The sequence below is a fragment of the Dinoponera quadriceps genome, unplaced genomic scaffold (assembly GCF_001313825.1).
Source record: "Dinoponera quadriceps isolate SergipeBrazil2010 unplaced genomic scaffold, ASM131382v1 scaffold1651, whole genome shotgun sequence".
Lineage (NCBI taxonomy): Eukaryota > Metazoa > Arthropoda > Insecta > Hymenoptera > Formicidae > Dinoponera > Dinoponera quadriceps.
Window position 1 is genome coordinate 586,532 of NW_014555795.1, and position 19,300 is coordinate 605,831.

General features: G+C 36.7%; 3 protein-coding genes and 1 pseudogene across 3 annotated transcripts in view; all 4 read right to left on the reverse strand.

Annotated features, from left to right (window-relative positions):
* The window catches only part of LOC106745414 (membralin-like), a 99,319-nt gene that overhangs the window by 79,029 nt on the left and 990 nt on the right, over positions 1-19,300 (reverse strand). The window lies entirely within an intron of this gene.
* Positions 8,355-11,411, reverse strand: LOC106745411 (annotated as a pseudogene).
* LOC106745413 (cytochrome P450 9e2-like) lies at positions 11,756-15,149 on the reverse strand. The gene has a single exon (XM_014620993.1). It carries the CDS (start codon positions 14,743-14,745, stop codon positions 13,198-13,200), a length of 1,548 nt encoding a protein of 515 aa, XP_014476479.1. The 5' UTR covers positions 14,746-15,149; the 3' UTR covers positions 11,756-13,197.
* On the reverse strand, positions 15,745-18,213 carry LOC106745412 (cytochrome P450 9e2-like). Its single transcript, XM_014620992.1, has one exon. The coding sequence runs from the start codon at positions 18,166-18,168 to the stop codon at positions 16,621-16,623; it is 1,548 nt and encodes a 515-aa protein (XP_014476478.1). The 5' UTR covers positions 18,169-18,213; the 3' UTR covers positions 15,745-16,620.

The window sequence follows — 19,300 nt, forward strand, 5'->3', positions numbered from 1 at the left end:
TCTCCGCCCGCCAGTTATTAAAACTTGCCGCGGTCCTTCGTCCTATCCCGCATAATCTCCTCTCTAACCAGCGCCACGTGTATCTTACGTTTATTCTCCCTTTTCTTTCATTTACCTTTTCCCTTTCTCTCTTTCTCCCTTTCTCATTATTTCTTTTTTTACGCTACCCGTTTTCCGCTTCCGTTCTAATTAGACCGGATATATATGTCGTTAAATATATCGAGTGCGAAAAGCAGCTTTAAAGTTCGTCCTAAGCTGAGTTGTATTAAATCTCGGTTTACCAGCGGCAATAAAATCGAGTGGTCATTTCTTGCGACGAAGTCTGCGATACAAAAAAACTTATAGTAGAATTATGCTTCCTTATTTTTCGCGAAGAACTTAGGTGTATCTTTCTCTCCTCGCGAAGTTAATGTTATCAGGGAATCTAACGCGGCTCTCGTCGTGTATTGTAACATTTAAGGTGTTCAAAGGTCTTATATAATTTTCCAAATCGATTTCCTCTTTCATGCTCCTCTCTCTGGAGGCGTGATGTAACGAGAAAGCTGGTAAAGGTGAAGGAGAGAGAGAGAGAGAGAGGAGAAAGGGAAGCTCTAAGAGTCACTATAACAAAAGCAAACTAGCGAAAATATCATAAACATGAGCAATGGATGGGATGAGCGAAACTTGGTCGACCATAAACTGTCTGACGCGAAACACCCGAAACTCGCAGATGGATGGAGGAAATATGCCGCCCTTCGCGCTGTTTATCTATGCAAATTTGTATTTCAAACGATTAACCTGCGAAAATAACCTCCCCCGTTGCTCTTGTTTAAACTTTCAATTTCCTCTTTCTTTTTTTAAGCTAATTTCCGATGGGCGTGAAAAAAAATCACCGAACGCAGCGCCTTTTTACCGGACTCAGGCGAAACAGAAAAGAAAACGAGGTCCGATTGAAGCCAAAGTCGGAACTGCTCGAAAATTCGACCAATTAAATTAAATTCTGCGAAGAATAAATACACGAAGAGTACGATTTATCGATTATCTTAACATTTATAGTGCGAGAAATAATTTTTCTGTAGAAATAAATGTTGATGATATGATAAACGTTTCATTATTCTAATAAGCTTTAGATTATCCATTGATGTGACAATATTTCATACATTACAATTATTAATTATTACGCAGAATATAATATACACACATTATACGTATAAAATATATTTATATACATTACAAAAACGTTTAACATAAAAAATATAAAGTGGTAACAATGATATTGTTAATTCCGTGAGGTAAAAATTGACAACAAGGAAACACAAAGAATGATTATCGCTATTACAGATAAAAAAATTTGATTAGATTAGTTCACGATTTTCAACATTATGGCGTTGTTTCTCAATTATTGTCGATACTGAGATGACAATGCAACAAAAGAAAACATCTTTCATGAGCTTAAAAAACGGTTTTCATAAATAAATGTCTCACGATAATTCTCGAAAATGTCATGATTGATAATAAATCGATCACAAATACCGATATAAATGTTCAAAAGTATAGCAGTTCAGAAAACAATTAAAAAATCTTGACATACTTGTTACAATGTAACAACGTTATAAAAATCACCGACAGATATCTACAACTGTGTTGTATATTACAAACGCAACTATATGTAATTTTGGGGGATTTCGACAGTTGCATTTGAGGAGATTCCGATCCTTATCGATATTATTTTTAACATGGAAAATTTGTAAGGTACAATGTGGAATTGGACACCCGTTGTTTCAGTGAAATTGTTACTTCTGTTTTATTCGTGCAATGTGAGTAGTCCAATGACGATTTATGTTTTTCTGCTCGGTTCAAAGTTCTATTTTACCACGTACGTGCCACTCGTTCGCAAGGACGTTTCGCATCAGTGATCGTCGCTCGTTAAACGTAACTTATCCTCAGAAATTAGAAAGCAAGCTAATAAGCGATTAAAAATAGCAGATAAAATAATTTAGATAAAATAATTTAGAGATATCTCTAGTATGCTACTACATATAACCGAATGACCATCAAAATAAAGAGTTTTCATTCGACCATCAGTGACGATATACATCTACCGACTTGAAATTCACCTTTCCACGTAGATTCGATCGAAAAGAATCGCGATAAAATACGAGTGCTGTTCTGTAAATAATACTTTCCACAACCATGAATTAAATTCAAATGCTTATGTTTTGTAACTTCCGCTTGACCTATATGATTAAAGGAAAGGATCGAAATATTCCTTTAAATTAATGAAACGTATAATTACTAAACAATCAACCTGAAATGATTGCTTTTGCAATAGCATAATTCAGATATCTTCAAATTGCTGCCTCTGTTACTTTTCCGCGCTTATATGCTTACTAAGCAATTCCCGAGGATAAGTCACGTCTAACGAGCGACAATCAATTAACGCGAAACATCCTCATCGCGAGCTGCGCGTGGCTAGATCGAACCTTGAACCACTTAGAAACATATCGAGCTGTATTAATACTAGGACTATTCTGCATATTACACGGATAAAAGTAATAATGCCATCTAAAATACAGACCCTCCGTTATGCTATATTTTACTAACTGTTAATGTTAAGAACAATATTTGAGAAATTCAATCTTAATGTTTGTATGTTTAAGATGAAACGAAAATATTTCGAAACAGATCAGATATAAACGCATCGTCAGGAAAAATAACGATATTCTTTTTTATACAGAACTGAACGCTTAATTATAATAGGAATTTACGTTGATACTCCAAATATACCAGTATATTTGTCGACAAGTGCGAGTTACGTAAGTCGTCCCGACTAATCAATGACCACATCAGGAGCCAACGCATTATGTAATTGTGTTAACCACGATACACAGCATATTCTCATCTTTCATTAGCAAAACAACAGATACATCTTATTAGCAAAAATCTTAAATCTTTCCTTCAATGATCTAAAATCCGCCAGCAGGCTGCAGTGTAAATTACTTTTCATCGAGCACAATAAGCTCGACGGTCCTCTCTGTGACTTCAAAGATGAATTTGTGTAAGAGATACGCCACCAAGAGTTTCATCTCCATAAAAGCGAAACGACTGCCGATGTATTTCCTGCCTGGTGGACTAATGGCACATAAATACAAACCATTAGAGACCTGTGTCTAAAATAAACGGTTATATTTCCAGTTTCTTTTTCGGCGGTCATTTATCTTCTGATTAGATCTAACATTAGATTTTGGCCCTGATTTGACCTAACATTAGATTTTGATAATTGAGACCTGTCAATCTCATTTCAGCCGTCGTATAAACTGATTTACCGGTACCAGGATGAATGCTCAAAGCATCGATGAATAAATGTTTCTTATCGAACGTTTCTACAGTAGAGGCAAAAATTATACTGAGGCGTATCGTGGATTCCATACTAGATCTCCAAAAATTTTGAGTAAAACTATACTCAGATGGTACGTTTCCTCTCTAGAATCGTGCCATAATCTCATCTAACTTACACATTATGCTGGTGATCTGAGGTTTTATTCATTTTTCAATATTTTTGCGCAACGTTCGAAATCCTTCATTATCGTTGATCAGCTCGGGATCGCGCAGAAGAACGAGAAGAATGACCATATCCATCAGTCCGATGTATTTAGCATCCGGCCTCAAATTGTAAATGAATTTACTATAACCGGTCAAGCTTATGTGTCGAATAAATATTCCCCAAGCCGCTCCAAATAGCAGAATTATTTATGTATACGGGAGGCTTATTTTATTCTATAGTAAGTATACTGATGGTACATAAGGGCGATAACTTTCAACACGCCGATACGCAGTGGTCAATAAAAGCGCAAAAGGTGATGAGAATACATGATGACAATTACATTGTAAGCACTCCATTGTGAAACGTCTGAGAACGAATAATTCAGTCGCTCGCAACATAGAATGTTACAAATACAGACATGTACACCAACGCGAATCTCGTCATGCAGGGACAGAGAAGAGGATAAGGAAAACGCCTCTGAGAACCAGTATGAGTCGTTGCATCAGTAACATATGCAAATTAAGTAATAAACAATCCTGTAAAACGCGTCGCCTGAAGCGCATGTAACTCCTCGCAAAAGCGAATTATTCATAATCTCGCAGGAGAGAATGTTTCATTCCGACGTTTTAATACTTTCTCAGAGATAATAGTTCTTAATTCATAGAAACATTGCTCGACTAATCTTCTGCTTTATTACTTGCGCTCGTGTTTAATGGTTAATTTAATAACATCGAATTATTCAGTCGCAAGACGAAAATCTCAAAGTGCAGATTATAATTGCGGAAACGTAAAGTGAGGAGTTAAGATTTTATTTTGAGCGTTAAAATAAAAATAGAGTAAGAAGAAAAAAACGATGAAAGATTGATCAGTAAACCGTGAAAATATATTTTATGTAATTACTGATTTCTGATTTTTCATCACATTCTCATCTATTCCTTTATTTTACCACTAAAATTATTATTATTATTGTTAAAACTTCTGAAGTTTTACAGTGGACTTCTTAAATCGAGTTGGCTAAAATTAAACAAGAACTAAATCTCAACGACCACTCAAGAAATTACGGAATCACTGGCAACACCGAGCGAGTCTCGACATGTTTTGCGTTCTCATGATGATTCACGAGAATCTCATGCATAAAGTCTGTGAAATTTTAAGTTATTCTTGCGTAAGAATCTTCATTCAATCGTCGCTATTGATAAATCTATTGATTTTAAATCCACCTTTCCGTTTGGGTTCAATCGAAAAAAAAATTGCAATAAAGTACGAGTAATATTCAATAAATGATATCTTTTACAACCCGAAATTAAATTTAAATGCTTGCGTTCTGTAATCTCGGTTTAATCTATATAATTAAAGGGGAAATCAAAATATTCATTTTGGTCAATGAAATATAAAAACATTCATAAATTTGGAATTATTATTTTTGCAGTAGCATAATCGAGGTAACTCTAAATTATTCGATTCGCTACTTTCCTGCGCACGTAACCTTGCTATTTAATTCCTAAAGATGAGTCATACGTATAACGAACGATGATGCGAAACTTCCTCATCGCGAACAACGCATGGCAATATCTAACTTTGAACAGGCTAAGAAAATATCGAGCAGTACTGCCACTAGATGACATATATTACACAAATAAAGCAGAAGTAACAATTTCACCGAAACAATGGACGTTCAATTCTATACTTAGAAAATTTTCCGTGTTGAAAGTGACATTTAAGAAATTCAATTTTAATGTTGTTATAAATTTTAATGTTGTTAAAATTGAATTTTCCAAAATGAAAATATCTCCAAATCGATGAAATATTAACACTTTGTCAGTAGTAATAGCAATATATTTTCTTATACACAACTAAATACTTAATAATAGTTAGCGTCTATTTTGATGTTCCAATGTTCCGCTTGACGATAAACACGAGTTAACATAAGTTGTTCCAAACTAATCAGTGATCGGTTCGAGAATTTACGCACTATCTAAGTGTAATTGTCACGTGTAATGTGTCAAGTGTAATTGTTGATACTCAGCCTTCTCATCTTTCACTGGCAAAGAAATTGATATACTTTATTTCCAAAATACACATAAAATAATATATAGAAAAATATATTTAACACGCATCGTAATAATATTATACACGACTTGTATATTTCGATCACCCTCGAGAACAAAAACTTACGCGTTAAATATCTTGACTGTCGGACGACTATGTATCATTCACTATAGTGTGGAACAAGAAATTCCATGTGCAATGTGTCGAGTTATTTCTCTCTCTTTTCCAATGCAATCCAGATTCCGCCATCAGGTGAATTTGCTACAGTCGGTGAAACTAATGCGTCGAATCAACATTTTGCAAGACATTCCCAAAACCGGAATTGTTCATGTATAAAGTACGTCTCTCTTACTCTAATAAATATATTGATCGTATATAAAAGCTATAGTTTTCAGCAAGCAGATAATTAGCAAAATAGTCAATAACTATATAACAATAGCGTAAAAAATGACGAAGATGATCACGACGGCGATTTTATCGTGGTCGGCACGTCCAAGAACGAATGGCTTCGCGCTTGCGACATAGGAGTTGCAAATACATATATGTACACACAGTAACGCGAATCGTGTTATGCAGGAACAGAAGTGGGGACAAGGAAAACGTGTCACGGAATCAGTATGTGTCGTTGCATCGTTGCATCAGTGATGACACGAACTGTGTAAACAATCCTTTTAAACGTGTCGCTTCAAGCGTGCATAATTCCTCGCACAAAAAGCGAATTATTCATAAACTCATTAAGAAAAATGTTTCACTCCAACAACATTTTAATATTTTCTCAGGGATGATAGTTCTTAAACCCGTATTTATTGTTCGCGTTTCAGCTGAGAAACTCAGCTGAGTCCTATCTTGAGACATGATTGATTCAATGAATAAAACTTGAGAGTCAATTTGATATTTGTGACGTCATATTTATGATAGTAACTCAACTGAAAAACTTGAAGTTTTTTGGGGGATATAGCTTGAATCCTACTTCATACAGTTCAGCAATCGATTCTTCAGGAAAAATCATATATTCACGTATTAAAGATTATTGAATTTTGTATTATCTGAGAAAAATGTTGAAAAATTAAGTATCACTCAAATATAGTTTAGAAGTGACTTGAGAAGAGATTTCAATTAAGTATTAGTGCGTAATGAATATTCTAAATATATAACAATAAAGGACTTCATTATATAAAAATATATTATAATGCAAATTAGGTTAATTTATAAAATCTGATGTGATGGAATATGCAGATTGAATGGAAAATTATAATATTTTTAATGAATATGATATATATAGGGTGTCTTAGAGTTATGGGAATAAAAGGGGAGGGGGGCGTAGAACGAATTGAAATGAATAAAAAATCCTTTATCATTTTGCAAATAATACGCAAATTTTTAAGTTATTAAACTTCTATATATAGTCATTTTCAATCAATTCATTTAAGTTAAAAAAACTTCTATATATAGTCATTTTCAATCATTAATAACTCGAAATTTTGCGCATTAAAGATATTCCATACATATGAATTGTAAACACTTGCGTAATGTCCATGATCAACACCTTCGACTACTTAAAGATATAAATTCTACGATCAAAAATATTCTATTAGTTACAAGCAATTTATTGTCACATCAAGATCTAATTCATACAGAAACTATCACGAAAATGTTATCATATACCAAGTGGAACAATAGATATGTTTATTTGTTCTGTGTTGTGCAACAAAAATTCTGTCCACGCTGCAAAAATGTACAATAACACGTATCCTGAACAACTTACGTGAACACATTTTTATAAGCTTGAACAAATTAGATTATATTGCTCTAATATAAACAGTGGGCACCTTAACTGTGTTATGAGAAACATAAAAAATGATTTATGAAGTTTACTATGTGAAGGTGGGACATCTTCTTTAATAAAGTATACGACTTACAAAAAATGTGAAATATCTCACGAATTGTTGATTTTTTTACATTGTACTTTAATATTGTTTTAGATAAACTGTTTCGAGGAACTGATCCACATAAAAACAAGATGTAATTCTATTTAAAAAATGTGCATTTAAATTTTTTAGATGCATCGTTGCATTTAAGATAAAAGTAAACTCGTAGGAAAGCAAACCTCCCAAAAGCATTCAACTTTTTCCACTACAATTTTTCTTGTATCACCAACCAAACTCGAGATATAACTCGTCCCAATTGCGTGGCTCAACTTGTAAATATTGTAAATAAAATATAAGTTATAACTTTATTTTATTCAAATTCATAAAATCACTTTTTTCATTTATATGTGCATTTATATTGAAAGCGGCCACTACTTTCACCCACGTTTCTTGTTTTGCTTTAACAGACCATCATCTGTTATTATATCATCTGTTCTTTTATTTTCTATTATATTTTTAAAACCAATCCACTAAAAATTTTTCTTCGGAAAAAGCAAAAGTTTTCTTTTTAGCCACGGTTGACATGTTGACAGGTTTTAAACACATAACGCGAAGTGATCGATATATCGATTTCAAATCGAATATGTCGTCACAAATGTCAAGTTTATTCTCAAGATCTGTCTATTAAACTATACCGTATCTTACAGTTTTGAGTTAAGAAATTCAACTGAAATAACTCACATGAAACAAGTCTCAAGAAACGACTATAAATACGGGCTTTAATCTATGGAATCAGAGCTAGAATTAATTTTCTACCTTATGATTTGCACATGCGTAAAATGGTTAATTTATAACATCGAATTATTCCATTATAAAACGGAATTTTCAGAGTGCGAATTACAATTGTGGAAATATAAAATGAAGAATTAATATTTTATTTTAAACGAGAAAATAAAAATGAGTTGGTAAGAAAAAACGATGAGAGGTTGATTAGTAAGATGCGAAAATATTGTTACCTTATGATCACTAATTTCTGACCTTTTATCTTACTCTCCTTTTTTCTTCCCTTCTTTTATGACGAATAGAATTATTATTATTATTATTATTATTATAAAAACTTATAAAGTTTTATAGTGGATTTCTTAAATCAAGTCGTCTACAACTAGACAAAAATTATATGTTAACGACCACTCAAGAAAATGCAGATTCCCGGGCAGATGTCAATAATTTTTGCGTTCTCATGATTACCCCTAAATATAGCCTGTGAAATCGTAAGTTATTGTTGCGAGAGTCTTCATTCAACCGTCACCACTGATAAATATATTGACCTTAATTTCACCCTTTTGGATCCGGCTGAAAAGAATAACAATCAAATATACGAGCGATGCTCTATAAGTAAAAACTTTCTCAATTATTGTCCCATGAATTCAATTCAAATGCTTATATTCATTTATCTCGATTTTATGATTTTATCTCAATATAATTAAAGGGAAAGTTCGAATATTCATTTTAAACAATGAAACATAAAAAATTTAACGTGGTAAAACCAGTTAACGTGGAATCATTTTTGTAATAGGATAAAACAGATGTCTCTAAATTACTCAATTCGCTACTTCCCGCACACATAACCTTGCTATTTAATTCCTAAAGATGAGTCATACATCGAATGAGCGACGATGCGAAACGTCCTTACAACGAGCAGCAAATTTGAACCTTGAACCAGCCAAGGAAACGTCGAGCAGCACATTTTGCCAATGAATTACACAAATTGTACAAATAAAACAGAAGTAAGAATATTACCGAAAAGATGGACGCTCCATTCTATACATTTTCCATGTTAAAAACGATATTTAATATATATTCAATTTTACTGTTTTTTGCCCAAAATGAAAATATCTCAAAACCAATGAAATATTAATACTTTTTCGGCAATAACAGCAATATATCTCTTTATGCACGACTAAACATTTAATAATTTAACGCCCATTCTCCAATGTTCCAATGTTCTACTTGACGATAAACACGAGTTACGTAAGTCGCTCCGGGTTAATCAGTGACTGACTCGAGAATCTACGCACTACCTAACTGTGATCGTCAAGCCACTCAGTCTTCTCATCCTTGATTGCCAAGAAAAATGGATACAGTATATCTCCAAAAAAGCTTGCAAAACAGCACGTACAAAAATATATTTAACAGTCAAAATTCGCATCGCAACAATATTATGCACATCTTCTATACTTCGATCGCCCTCGAGAACAAAGAAGATTTAGATACGCGTGAAAAAAATCCGAACTCTTAAGCGACTATATTTTGGCACAAGCGATTCCCCGTGTAATATTTGAACTTATTTCTTCCTCTTCTCCAACGCGATCCAGAACCCGCCTTCCGGCTGCAACACAATGTGTTTTTCAAACACGATAGGCTCGACCGTTTTCTCCGTAACCTTGAAGATGAATTTGCGCAAAAGATGGGCCATCAAAAGTTTCGTCTCCATAAGAGCGAAGCGATTGCCGATGCACATCCTGGGCCCGTAGCCGAAGGGCATATAAGTGTACGGCACAATATTGTCCTTATTTTCGTCGCTGAACCTCTCCGGATCGAACTTGGACGGGTTCGGGAAATACGTGGGATCATGGTGTAACGCGTAAACAGGCGTCACCGTTATGCAATCAGGCTCGAGGATGATGCTTTCGCAACCCGGCTTCACCGGAGGCAGTTTGTAACTCTTCACACAGACTCTGTCGACGGAGGCTACAGGCGGATACTTCCGGAGTGCCTCGGACACAACCATATCCATGTAAGTCATCTTCGACATCGACTCATAAGAGATCTTGCCGTTTCCCTCGGCGAAATGCCGCTCCACCTCTTCAAACAAGCGATCCTGAAGGTCCCGGTGAACCGCGAGTTCATGCGCGACGAAGCACATCAGCGTCGCGGATGTTTCGAAACCGGCCAAAAAGAAGAGGAAGGCCTGCGACACGATGTCGTCCAGCGTCATTTCGTGCACACTGGGACCCTCCTTGTTCCGAGCTTGCATCAATAAGTGGATCATGTCCGGCCGGACGATACCTTGCTCTTCCCGGGCTTGAATGGTCTCCGCGACGATTTTCTTGAAGAATTCGGTCGTACTTGGCGGGAGGAGGTGCAGACCTATTGACTTCGCTAATCGCGGTGCCGCGCGCAATAAAAAGAATTTCAACAAGCCAAACGATGAAAAGCTCTTGGTGACGTTGATTCCTTTAGTAAAGAATTCATTGTTCTGATCTTTCATAGAATTTACGCTTATGCCAAAGACCGACGTGGCGATTACGTCATTGGTGTAGCGCCTGAAGGCCTCCTTCGCATCGACGGAAGCGCACAGCTCCGGATGTTCGGTCAGGTACTCAGCAAATTCGCAGGAACATTTTGACACCAGCTCGAACAAAACTTTCATCTTGCTGGCGGTGAAAGAAGGGCTTAACGTGTTCCTCATTTCTTTCCAGCGATCACCACGCAAGGCAAAGACGTTCTTACCAAGTATAGGGTCTACATCCTCACTCACGAAAACGAGGTGGTCCGGGAAATGTTCGAAGTCCTTCACCATGACATCTCTGATCAGCTGGAGGTCGCGCAAAAGAACGACAGGAGTGGCCAGGTCCATCAGCCCGACGTATTTAGCGTCCGGATCCAAATTGTAGGTGAATTTGATATATTCGGGCAAACTCATGCGTCGAAAAAACACTCTCCAAGACGTTCCCACACCCGGAATTGTTCGTATATAAGGGACGCCTCTTTTACTCCAGTAAGTGTTCTGATCATACATCAAAGCGATGATTTTCAATGTGCCGATAACGACCAAAGTGGTCAATAAGAGAGCAAAAGGTGACGGGAGTAACGACGACGACTCCATCGTGACCGGCGCGTCCGAGAACGAATGACATCGTCGCTCACACATAAAATGTTATAACTATAGACATATACGTTCACCAACGTGTGAATCTTATCAAGCATGTGCAGAAGAGGGGACAAGTGGCTTCTCAGAACCATTACGGACCGTTGCGTCAGCTACGTGGGCAAATTACATAGTAAACAATCCTTTTAAACGTGTCGTTTTAAAATTACATAAAGTGTTCTCCGCGGTAAAGCGAATTATTCAATATTTCACAATGAAGTATGTTCACTCCGACGATTTGATATTTTCGCATGGATTGCTCGTAATCCATCGTTTTTCCGCTCGATTAATCTTCTTTGTAACTTGCGTATAATAGTTAATTTAAGGTCAAATATTCGATTTTGAGTTGGAAATTTCAGAGTGCGGATTACAATCGCAGGAATGTAAAGTGTGAAGTTTATATTTTATTTTCAGTATTCAAAATGGAAATGATAAATACAGAAAAAGAAAGTGAAATGTGGATCACTTAGGCGTACAAATATATACATTAAACGATAATTCACTAATTTTTCATTCCTTATATGACCAATAAATTTTATTATTATCGTCGTTATCATTAAAATTTATAAAGATTCATAGTGACTTTCTTAAACCTTATCGTCCAAAATTAAACAAAAACTAAATGTCAACGACAACTCTAGAAAATAAAGATATACTGACAATATCGAGCGTGTCACATTAATTTTTGCGTTTCCATAATGATTCATAGATAAAGCATGTGAAATTTTAAATTATTGTTGCACAAGAGTCTTCATTCAAGAGTCGTCACTGAAAAATCTACTGATCTTAAATTCATCTCTCAGAGATCACAAGAAAAGAATTGCAATAAAGTATACGAGCGAGGTTTTATAACTAATATCTGTCGCAACTTTCATCTCATGAATTAAATTCAAGTCCATATGTTCTCTAATTTCGGTTTAATCGATATGATAAAACGGAAAATGCAAATACTTCATTTCAAACATAATATAAAATATTAAAAAATGAATCAGTTAATATGGAATTATTTTTGTAGTAAAGTCTAAATAACTCTAGTAAGTCTAAGTTACTCTATATTCCCGCATACATAAGTTTACTTTTTGATCCCTGAAGACGAGTCATATCTAACCGGCGACGATGCGAAACGTCCTCGTCCGGAATAGCACGTAGCAAGATCGAAACTTAAACCATAGGGAAGTCGAGAAAGCATCGAGCAGAACAGGCACTAAATTACTCATATTACATAAATAAAACAGGAATAACAATTTCACCGAAAAGATGTAAACTCTGTTATACTTTAAAAAGGTTCCATGTTAAAAATAAAATTTAAAAAATTCAACTTTAATGTTTTCATGTTTAAAAGGAAAATACTTTGAAACCGAGGATATATTAACGTATATCGTCGGCAATAATAGCGATGTATTATTTTATATAAAACTGAGTACTTAATTATTAACCGGCACCTACACTAAGATATTCCAATATTCCACTTAGTGATAAACACGAATTATCTAAGTAACTTCGGACTCATCAGTGACTGGCTCCACAATCTATGCAAAATTCAACTTCTGTGTTAACCGTAACGTCGAGACTTCTCATCTTTCATTAGCAAAAAATTATATTTTATTCCAAAAAAAAAACAATAAACCCTTACAAAACAATGCGTAAGAAAATATACTGAACAATCAAAATTCGCATCGTAACAAAATCAAGCATTTTATACATTTCAATCGCCTTCGAAAATGAGGACTTACACAGACATGTTAAATATTCTATCGGGCCAAACGAACAAAACATCCACTATACTGTGAACAATATTCGGAACCAGCAATTTCCGATGTTTAAATTTATTTCGTCCTCTTTTCCAATGCGATCCAGAAACCACCTTCAGGCTGCAACGTGAACTGTTTTCGATCGAACACGATAGGCTCGACCGTTTTCTCCGTAACCTTGAAGATGAATTTGTGCAAAAGATGTGCAACCAAAAGTTTCGTCTCCATAAGAGCGAAACGATTGCCAATGCACATCCTGGGCCCAAGGCCGAAAGGCAGGTAAGTATATGGCACAATATTGTCCTTGTTTTCGTCGCTGAACCTTTCGGGATCAAACTTAGACGGGTTCGGGAAATACTTGGGATCTTGGTGTAATGAGTAAACAGGCGTCCACGTCATGCAATCAGGCTCGAGGATGATGCTTTTACCACCCGGCTTTGCCGGAGGTAGTTCGTATCTTTTCACACAGACCCTGTCAACGAAAATCATTGCCGGATATTTTCGGAGAGCCTCGGACACAACCATATCCATGTAAGTCATCTTCGACAACGATTCATAAGAGATCTCGCCGTTTCCCTCGGCGAAATGTCGCTCCACCTCCTCAAACAGGCGATCTTGAATGTCGCGATGAACCGCGAGTTCATGCACGAGGAAGCACATCAGCGTCGCGGATGTTTCAAAGCCGGCCAAGAAGAAAATGAAGGCTTGAGACACGATGTCGTCCAATGTCATTGTGTGCACATTGGGTCCCTCCTTGTTACGAGCTTGCATCAATAAATGAATCATGTCCGGTCGAACGATACCTTGCTCATCGCGGGTTTTAATGGTCTCTGCTACGATTCTTCTGAAGAATTGGGCCGTAGCCGGCGGAAAGAAATGCAAACCTATTGACTTCGCAAATCGCGGTGCCGCGCGGAATAAAAAGAACTTCAGCACGCCAAATGATGAAAAACTCTTGGTGATGTCAATTCCTCTACTAAAGAATTCGTTGTTCTGATCCTTCATAGAATTCACGCTTATGCCAAAGGCCGACGTGGCGATTACGTCATTAGTGTATCGCCTAAAGGCCTCCTTCGTATCGACGGAGGAACACACCTCCGGATGATCGCTCAGATATTCAGCGAATTCGCGGGAACACTTTGACACTAGCTCGAACATAACTTTCATCTTGCTGGCGGTGAAAGAAGGGCTTAACGTGTTCCTCATTTCTCTCCAGCGGTTACCGCGCAAGGCAAAGACATTCTTTCCGAACAAAGGATCAACATCCTCACTCGTAAATTTACGGTGGTCCGGGAAATGTTCAAAATCTTTCACCATAACATCTCTGATCAACTCAGGGTCACGCAGAAGAACGAGAGGAGTAGCAACATCCATCAGTCCGACGTATTTAGCATCCGGATATAAATCGTAAGCGAATTTACCATATTCGGAAAAACTCATGCATCGCAGAAACACTCTCCAAGACGTTCCAACACCCGGAATTGTTCGTATAGTAGGAACGCCTCTTTTACTCCAGTAAGTGTATTGATGGTACATCAAGGCGATGACTTTCAGTGCGGCGATAATAGCCAAAGTGGTCGCTAAGAGCACAAAAGGTGATGAAAGTAACGACGACGACTCCATCGTGACCGGTACGTCCGAGACGAATGACTTCGTCGCTCACGGATAGAATGTTATAACGATATAAACGTTCACAAGCGCAAATCTTATCATGCATGAGCAGTGGAAAGGGAACACCTCTCAGACACGGACTGTTGCTACGTGTGCGAACTAGTAGCAAACAATCCGTTTAAACATATCGTTTTAAGCGTACACACCTATTCCACGGTAAAATGAATTATTCAACATTTCACAGTAAAGTATGTTTCACTCCGATGATTTGATATTTTCGCAGGGATAGCTATTAATTCATTGATTTACCACTTGATTAATCTTCGGCCATGTAACTTATACTAGTATGTAAAAGTTAAAGGTTGATTTTTTCGATTTTAAGTTGAAAATTACAGAGCGTATATTACAATCACTGTAATTTAAAGTATGAAGCTTATGTTTTGTTTTCAGATTGAAAACAGAAATGATGAATAAAAAAAGAGACAAGAAGAGGTTGATCAGTGAGATATACGAATATATTTTATATGAACATTCACTCTTCTTTTCCTTCCTTTTAGGATTAATATAACTATTATTACTTTCATTGTCAACAAAATTTATAAAGTTGTATAAGGGCCTTCATAAATCGTGTCATTTAAAACTAAACAAAAAATAGATATCAACGGTCATTCAAGATAATACAAATTAACCGTCAACACCGGGCGTATCTAATAAAGTTCGCACATTCGCGATGACTCATGCATAAAGCCTGTGAAATCTTAAGTTACCCTTACTAAACGTCTTCATTCAAAGATCGTCACTGATAAATCTATTGACCTTACACTCATCTTTCTGGGTCCAGCCGGAAAGTACTGCAATAAAGTATATGAGCGATGTTCTATAAATAAAATCTTTCGCAATTTTCATCTCATGAATTAAATTAAAATGTTTATGTTCATTAATTTCGGTTTAATCGATATGATCAAGCGGGAAATGCTAATATCTATTTCAGACATAAAATAAAACATAAAATTATTAACCAGTTAACGAGGAATTATTTTTGTAGTCAAGTCTAAATGTCTCTAAGTTATTCTATATCCCCGCATACATATATTTGCTTGTTATATACATTGTTGCATACATGTTGTTTATTTTTTGATTCCCAAAGACGAGTTATATCTAACGAGCGACAATGCAAAACGTTCTCATCCCGAGCAGCGCGTAGCAAGATCGAATCTTACACCTCAGGGAAGTCGGAAAAGCACCGAGCAGCATTGGCACTAAATTACTCATATTATATTCAATAAAACAGGAGTAACAATTTTACCGAAATGATGTAAACTCTGTTATACTTTAAAAAGGTTCCATGTTAAAAATAAAATTTAAGAAATTCAACTTTAATGTTTTCATGTTTAAAAGGAAAATACTTTGAAACCGAGGATATATTAACATATATCGTCGGCAATAAAAGCGATGTATTATTTTATACACAACTGAATACTTAATAATAATTGGCATTTACTTCGATATTCCAATATTCCACTTAGTAATAAACACGAATTATCTAAGTAATTACGGACTAATCAGGGACCAGGACCACAATCTATGCAATTTTCAACTTTGTTTGTTAACCACGACATCCAGACTTTTCATCTTGCGTTAGCAAAAAAAATGATACACTTTATTCCAACAAAACAACTAACCCTTACAAAACAATGCGTAAGAAAATATACTGAACAATCAAAATTCGCATCGTAATAAAAATCAAGCATTTTATACATTTCGATCGTCTTTGAGAATTAGGACTTACATAGGCTTGTTAAATATTCTATCGGGCTAAACGGACAAAACATCCACTATACTGTGAACAATATTGGGAAAGAGCAATTTCCAGTGTTACGTTTAAATTTACTTCGCCCGCTTCTCCAATGCGATCCAGAATCCACCTTCAGGCTGCAACGCGAACTGTTTTCGATCGAACACGATAGGCTCGACCGTTTTCTCCGTGACCTTGAAGATGAATTTGTGCAAAAGATGAGCAATCAAGAGTTTCGTCTCCATAAGAGCGAAACGATTGCCAATGCACATCCTAGGCCCAAGGCCGAAGGGCAGGTAAGTATACGGCACAATATTGTCCTTGTTTTCGTCGCTGAACCTTTCGGGATCGAACTTAGACGGGTTCGGGAAATACTTGGGATCTTGGTGTAATGAGTAAACAGGCGTCCACGTCATGCAATCAGGCTCGAGGATGATGCTTTTGCCACCCGGTTTCGCCGGAGGTAGTTCGTATCTTTTCACACAGACCCTGTCGACGAAGATCATCGGCGGATATTTCCGGAGGGCCTCGGACACAACCATATCCATGTAAGTCATCTTCGACAACGATTCATAAGAGATCTCGCCGTTTCCCTCGGCGAAATGTCGCTCCACCTCCTCAAACAGGCGATCTTGAATGTCGCGATGAACCGCGAGTTCATGCACGAGGAAGCACATCAGCGTCGCGGATGTTTCAAAGCCGGCCAAGAAGAAAATGAAGGCTTGAGACACGATGTCGTCCAATGTCATTGTGTGCACATTGGGTCCCTCCTTGTTACGAGCTTGCATCAATAAATGAATCATGTCCGGGCGAACGATACCTTGCTCATCGCGGGTTTTAATGGTCTCTGCTACGACTCTTCTGAAGAATTGGGTCGTAGCCGACGGGAAGAAGTTCAGACCTATTGACTTCGCAAATCGCGGTGCCGCGCGGAATAAAAAGAATTTCAACATGTTAAATGATGAAAAACTCTTGGTGACGTCAATTCCTCTACTAAAGAATTCGTTGTTCTGATCCTTCATGGAATTCACGCTTATTCCGAAAGCCGACGTGGCGATTACGTCCGTGGTGTATCGCCTGAAAGCTTCTTTCGTATCGATGGAGGAACACATCTCCGGATGATCGGTCAGGTATTCAGCGAATTCGCGGGAACACTTTGACACTAGCTCGAACATAACTTTCATCTTGCTGGCGGTGAAAGAAGGGCTTAACGTGTTCCTCATTTCTCTCCAGCGGTTACCGCGCAAGGCAAAGACATTCTTTCCGAACAAAGGATCTATATCTTCACTCGCGAAGGTACGGTGATCCGGGAAATGTTCGAAATCTTTCACCATAACATCTCTGATCAGCTCAGGGTCGCGCAGAACAACGAGAGGAGTAGCAATATCCATCAGTCCGACGTATTTAGCATCCGGATACAAATCGTAAGCGAAATTGCTATATTCGGGAAAACTCATGCGTCGCAGTAACACTCTCCAAGACGTTCCAATACCCGGAATTGTTCGTATAGTAGGAACGCCTCTTTTACTCCAGTAAGTGTATTGATGGTACATCAAGGCGATGACTTTCAGTGCAGCGATAATGGCCAAAGTGGTCGCTAAGAGCACAAAAGGTGATGAAAGTAACGACGACGACTCCATCGTGACCGGTACGTCCGAGACGAATGACTTCGTCGCTCACGGATAGAATGATATAAACGTTCACAAGCGCAAATCTTATCATGCATGAGCAGTGGAAGGGGAACGCCTCTCAGACACGGACTGTTGCTACGTGTGCGAACTAGTAGTTCACTAGTAGTAAACATATTGTTTTAAGCGTACACACGTACTCCACTTTAAAATGAATTATTCAACATTTCACGGTAAAGTATGTTTCACTCCGATAATTTGATATTTTCGCAGGGATAGCGATTAATTCATTGATGTACTACTTGATTAATCTTCGGTCCTGTAACTTATACTAGTATGTAATAGTTAATTAAAAGTTGATTTTTTAGATTTTGAGTTGAAAATTACGAAGCGTATATTACAATCGCTGTAATATAAAGTATGAAAATTATGTTTTGTTTCCAGATTGAAAGCGGAAATAATGAATAAAAAAGAAGACAACAAGAGGTTGATCAGTGAGACGTACGAATATATTTTATATGAACATTCATTCTTCTTTTCCTTCCTTTTATAAAGTTGTATAATGGCCTTCATAAATCGTGTCATCTAAATCTTAACAAAAACTGAACTAAATCTTAACAAAATCGTAACAAAAACTAGATACCAACGGCCATTCAAAATAATACAGATTCATCGTCAACACCGAGCGGATCTGAATAATTTTCGCACATTCACGATGACGATGCATAAAGCCTGTGAGATCTTAAGTTATTCTTGCTTATAAGTCTTCACTCAACGGTCGTCACCGATAAATTTGTCGACTTTAAATTAATGTTTCTGCGAGAAAAGCATCGCGATAAGATGCAAATGTTGCTTTATAAGTTATTTCTCATGAAGCTAACGAGTACGTAGTAATCTTCTTATGTTTTCAAAATCGCGCGAATTTTAAGTGACCAAATTCGCTGTAAAACCGTTTTGGAGCGCCATTTGATTGGATAAGAAAGGTAAACTGCACGGCAAAATATGCCAACCAAAAAATTATCGTGAAAATTGTTGACGAAACTTGAGTCTTATGATAACTGTCTTAAAATAAATGTCATCAGAATTATCCAAAACTTTTTTAAGTAGTTTTTTTGTAGTTTACTGCGCATTAATTTAAATATTG

What these genes read in the sequence shown, in the direction of transcription:
- LOC106745413 (XM_014620993.1), bottom strand. Translation starts at nt 14,745, where the DNA reads ATGGAGTCGTCGTCGTTACTTTCATCACCTTTTGTGCTCTTAGCGACC.
- LOC106745412 (XM_014620992.1), bottom strand. Translation starts at nt 18,168, where the DNA reads ATGGAGTCGTCGTCGTTACTTTCATCACCTTTTGTGCTCTTAGCGACC.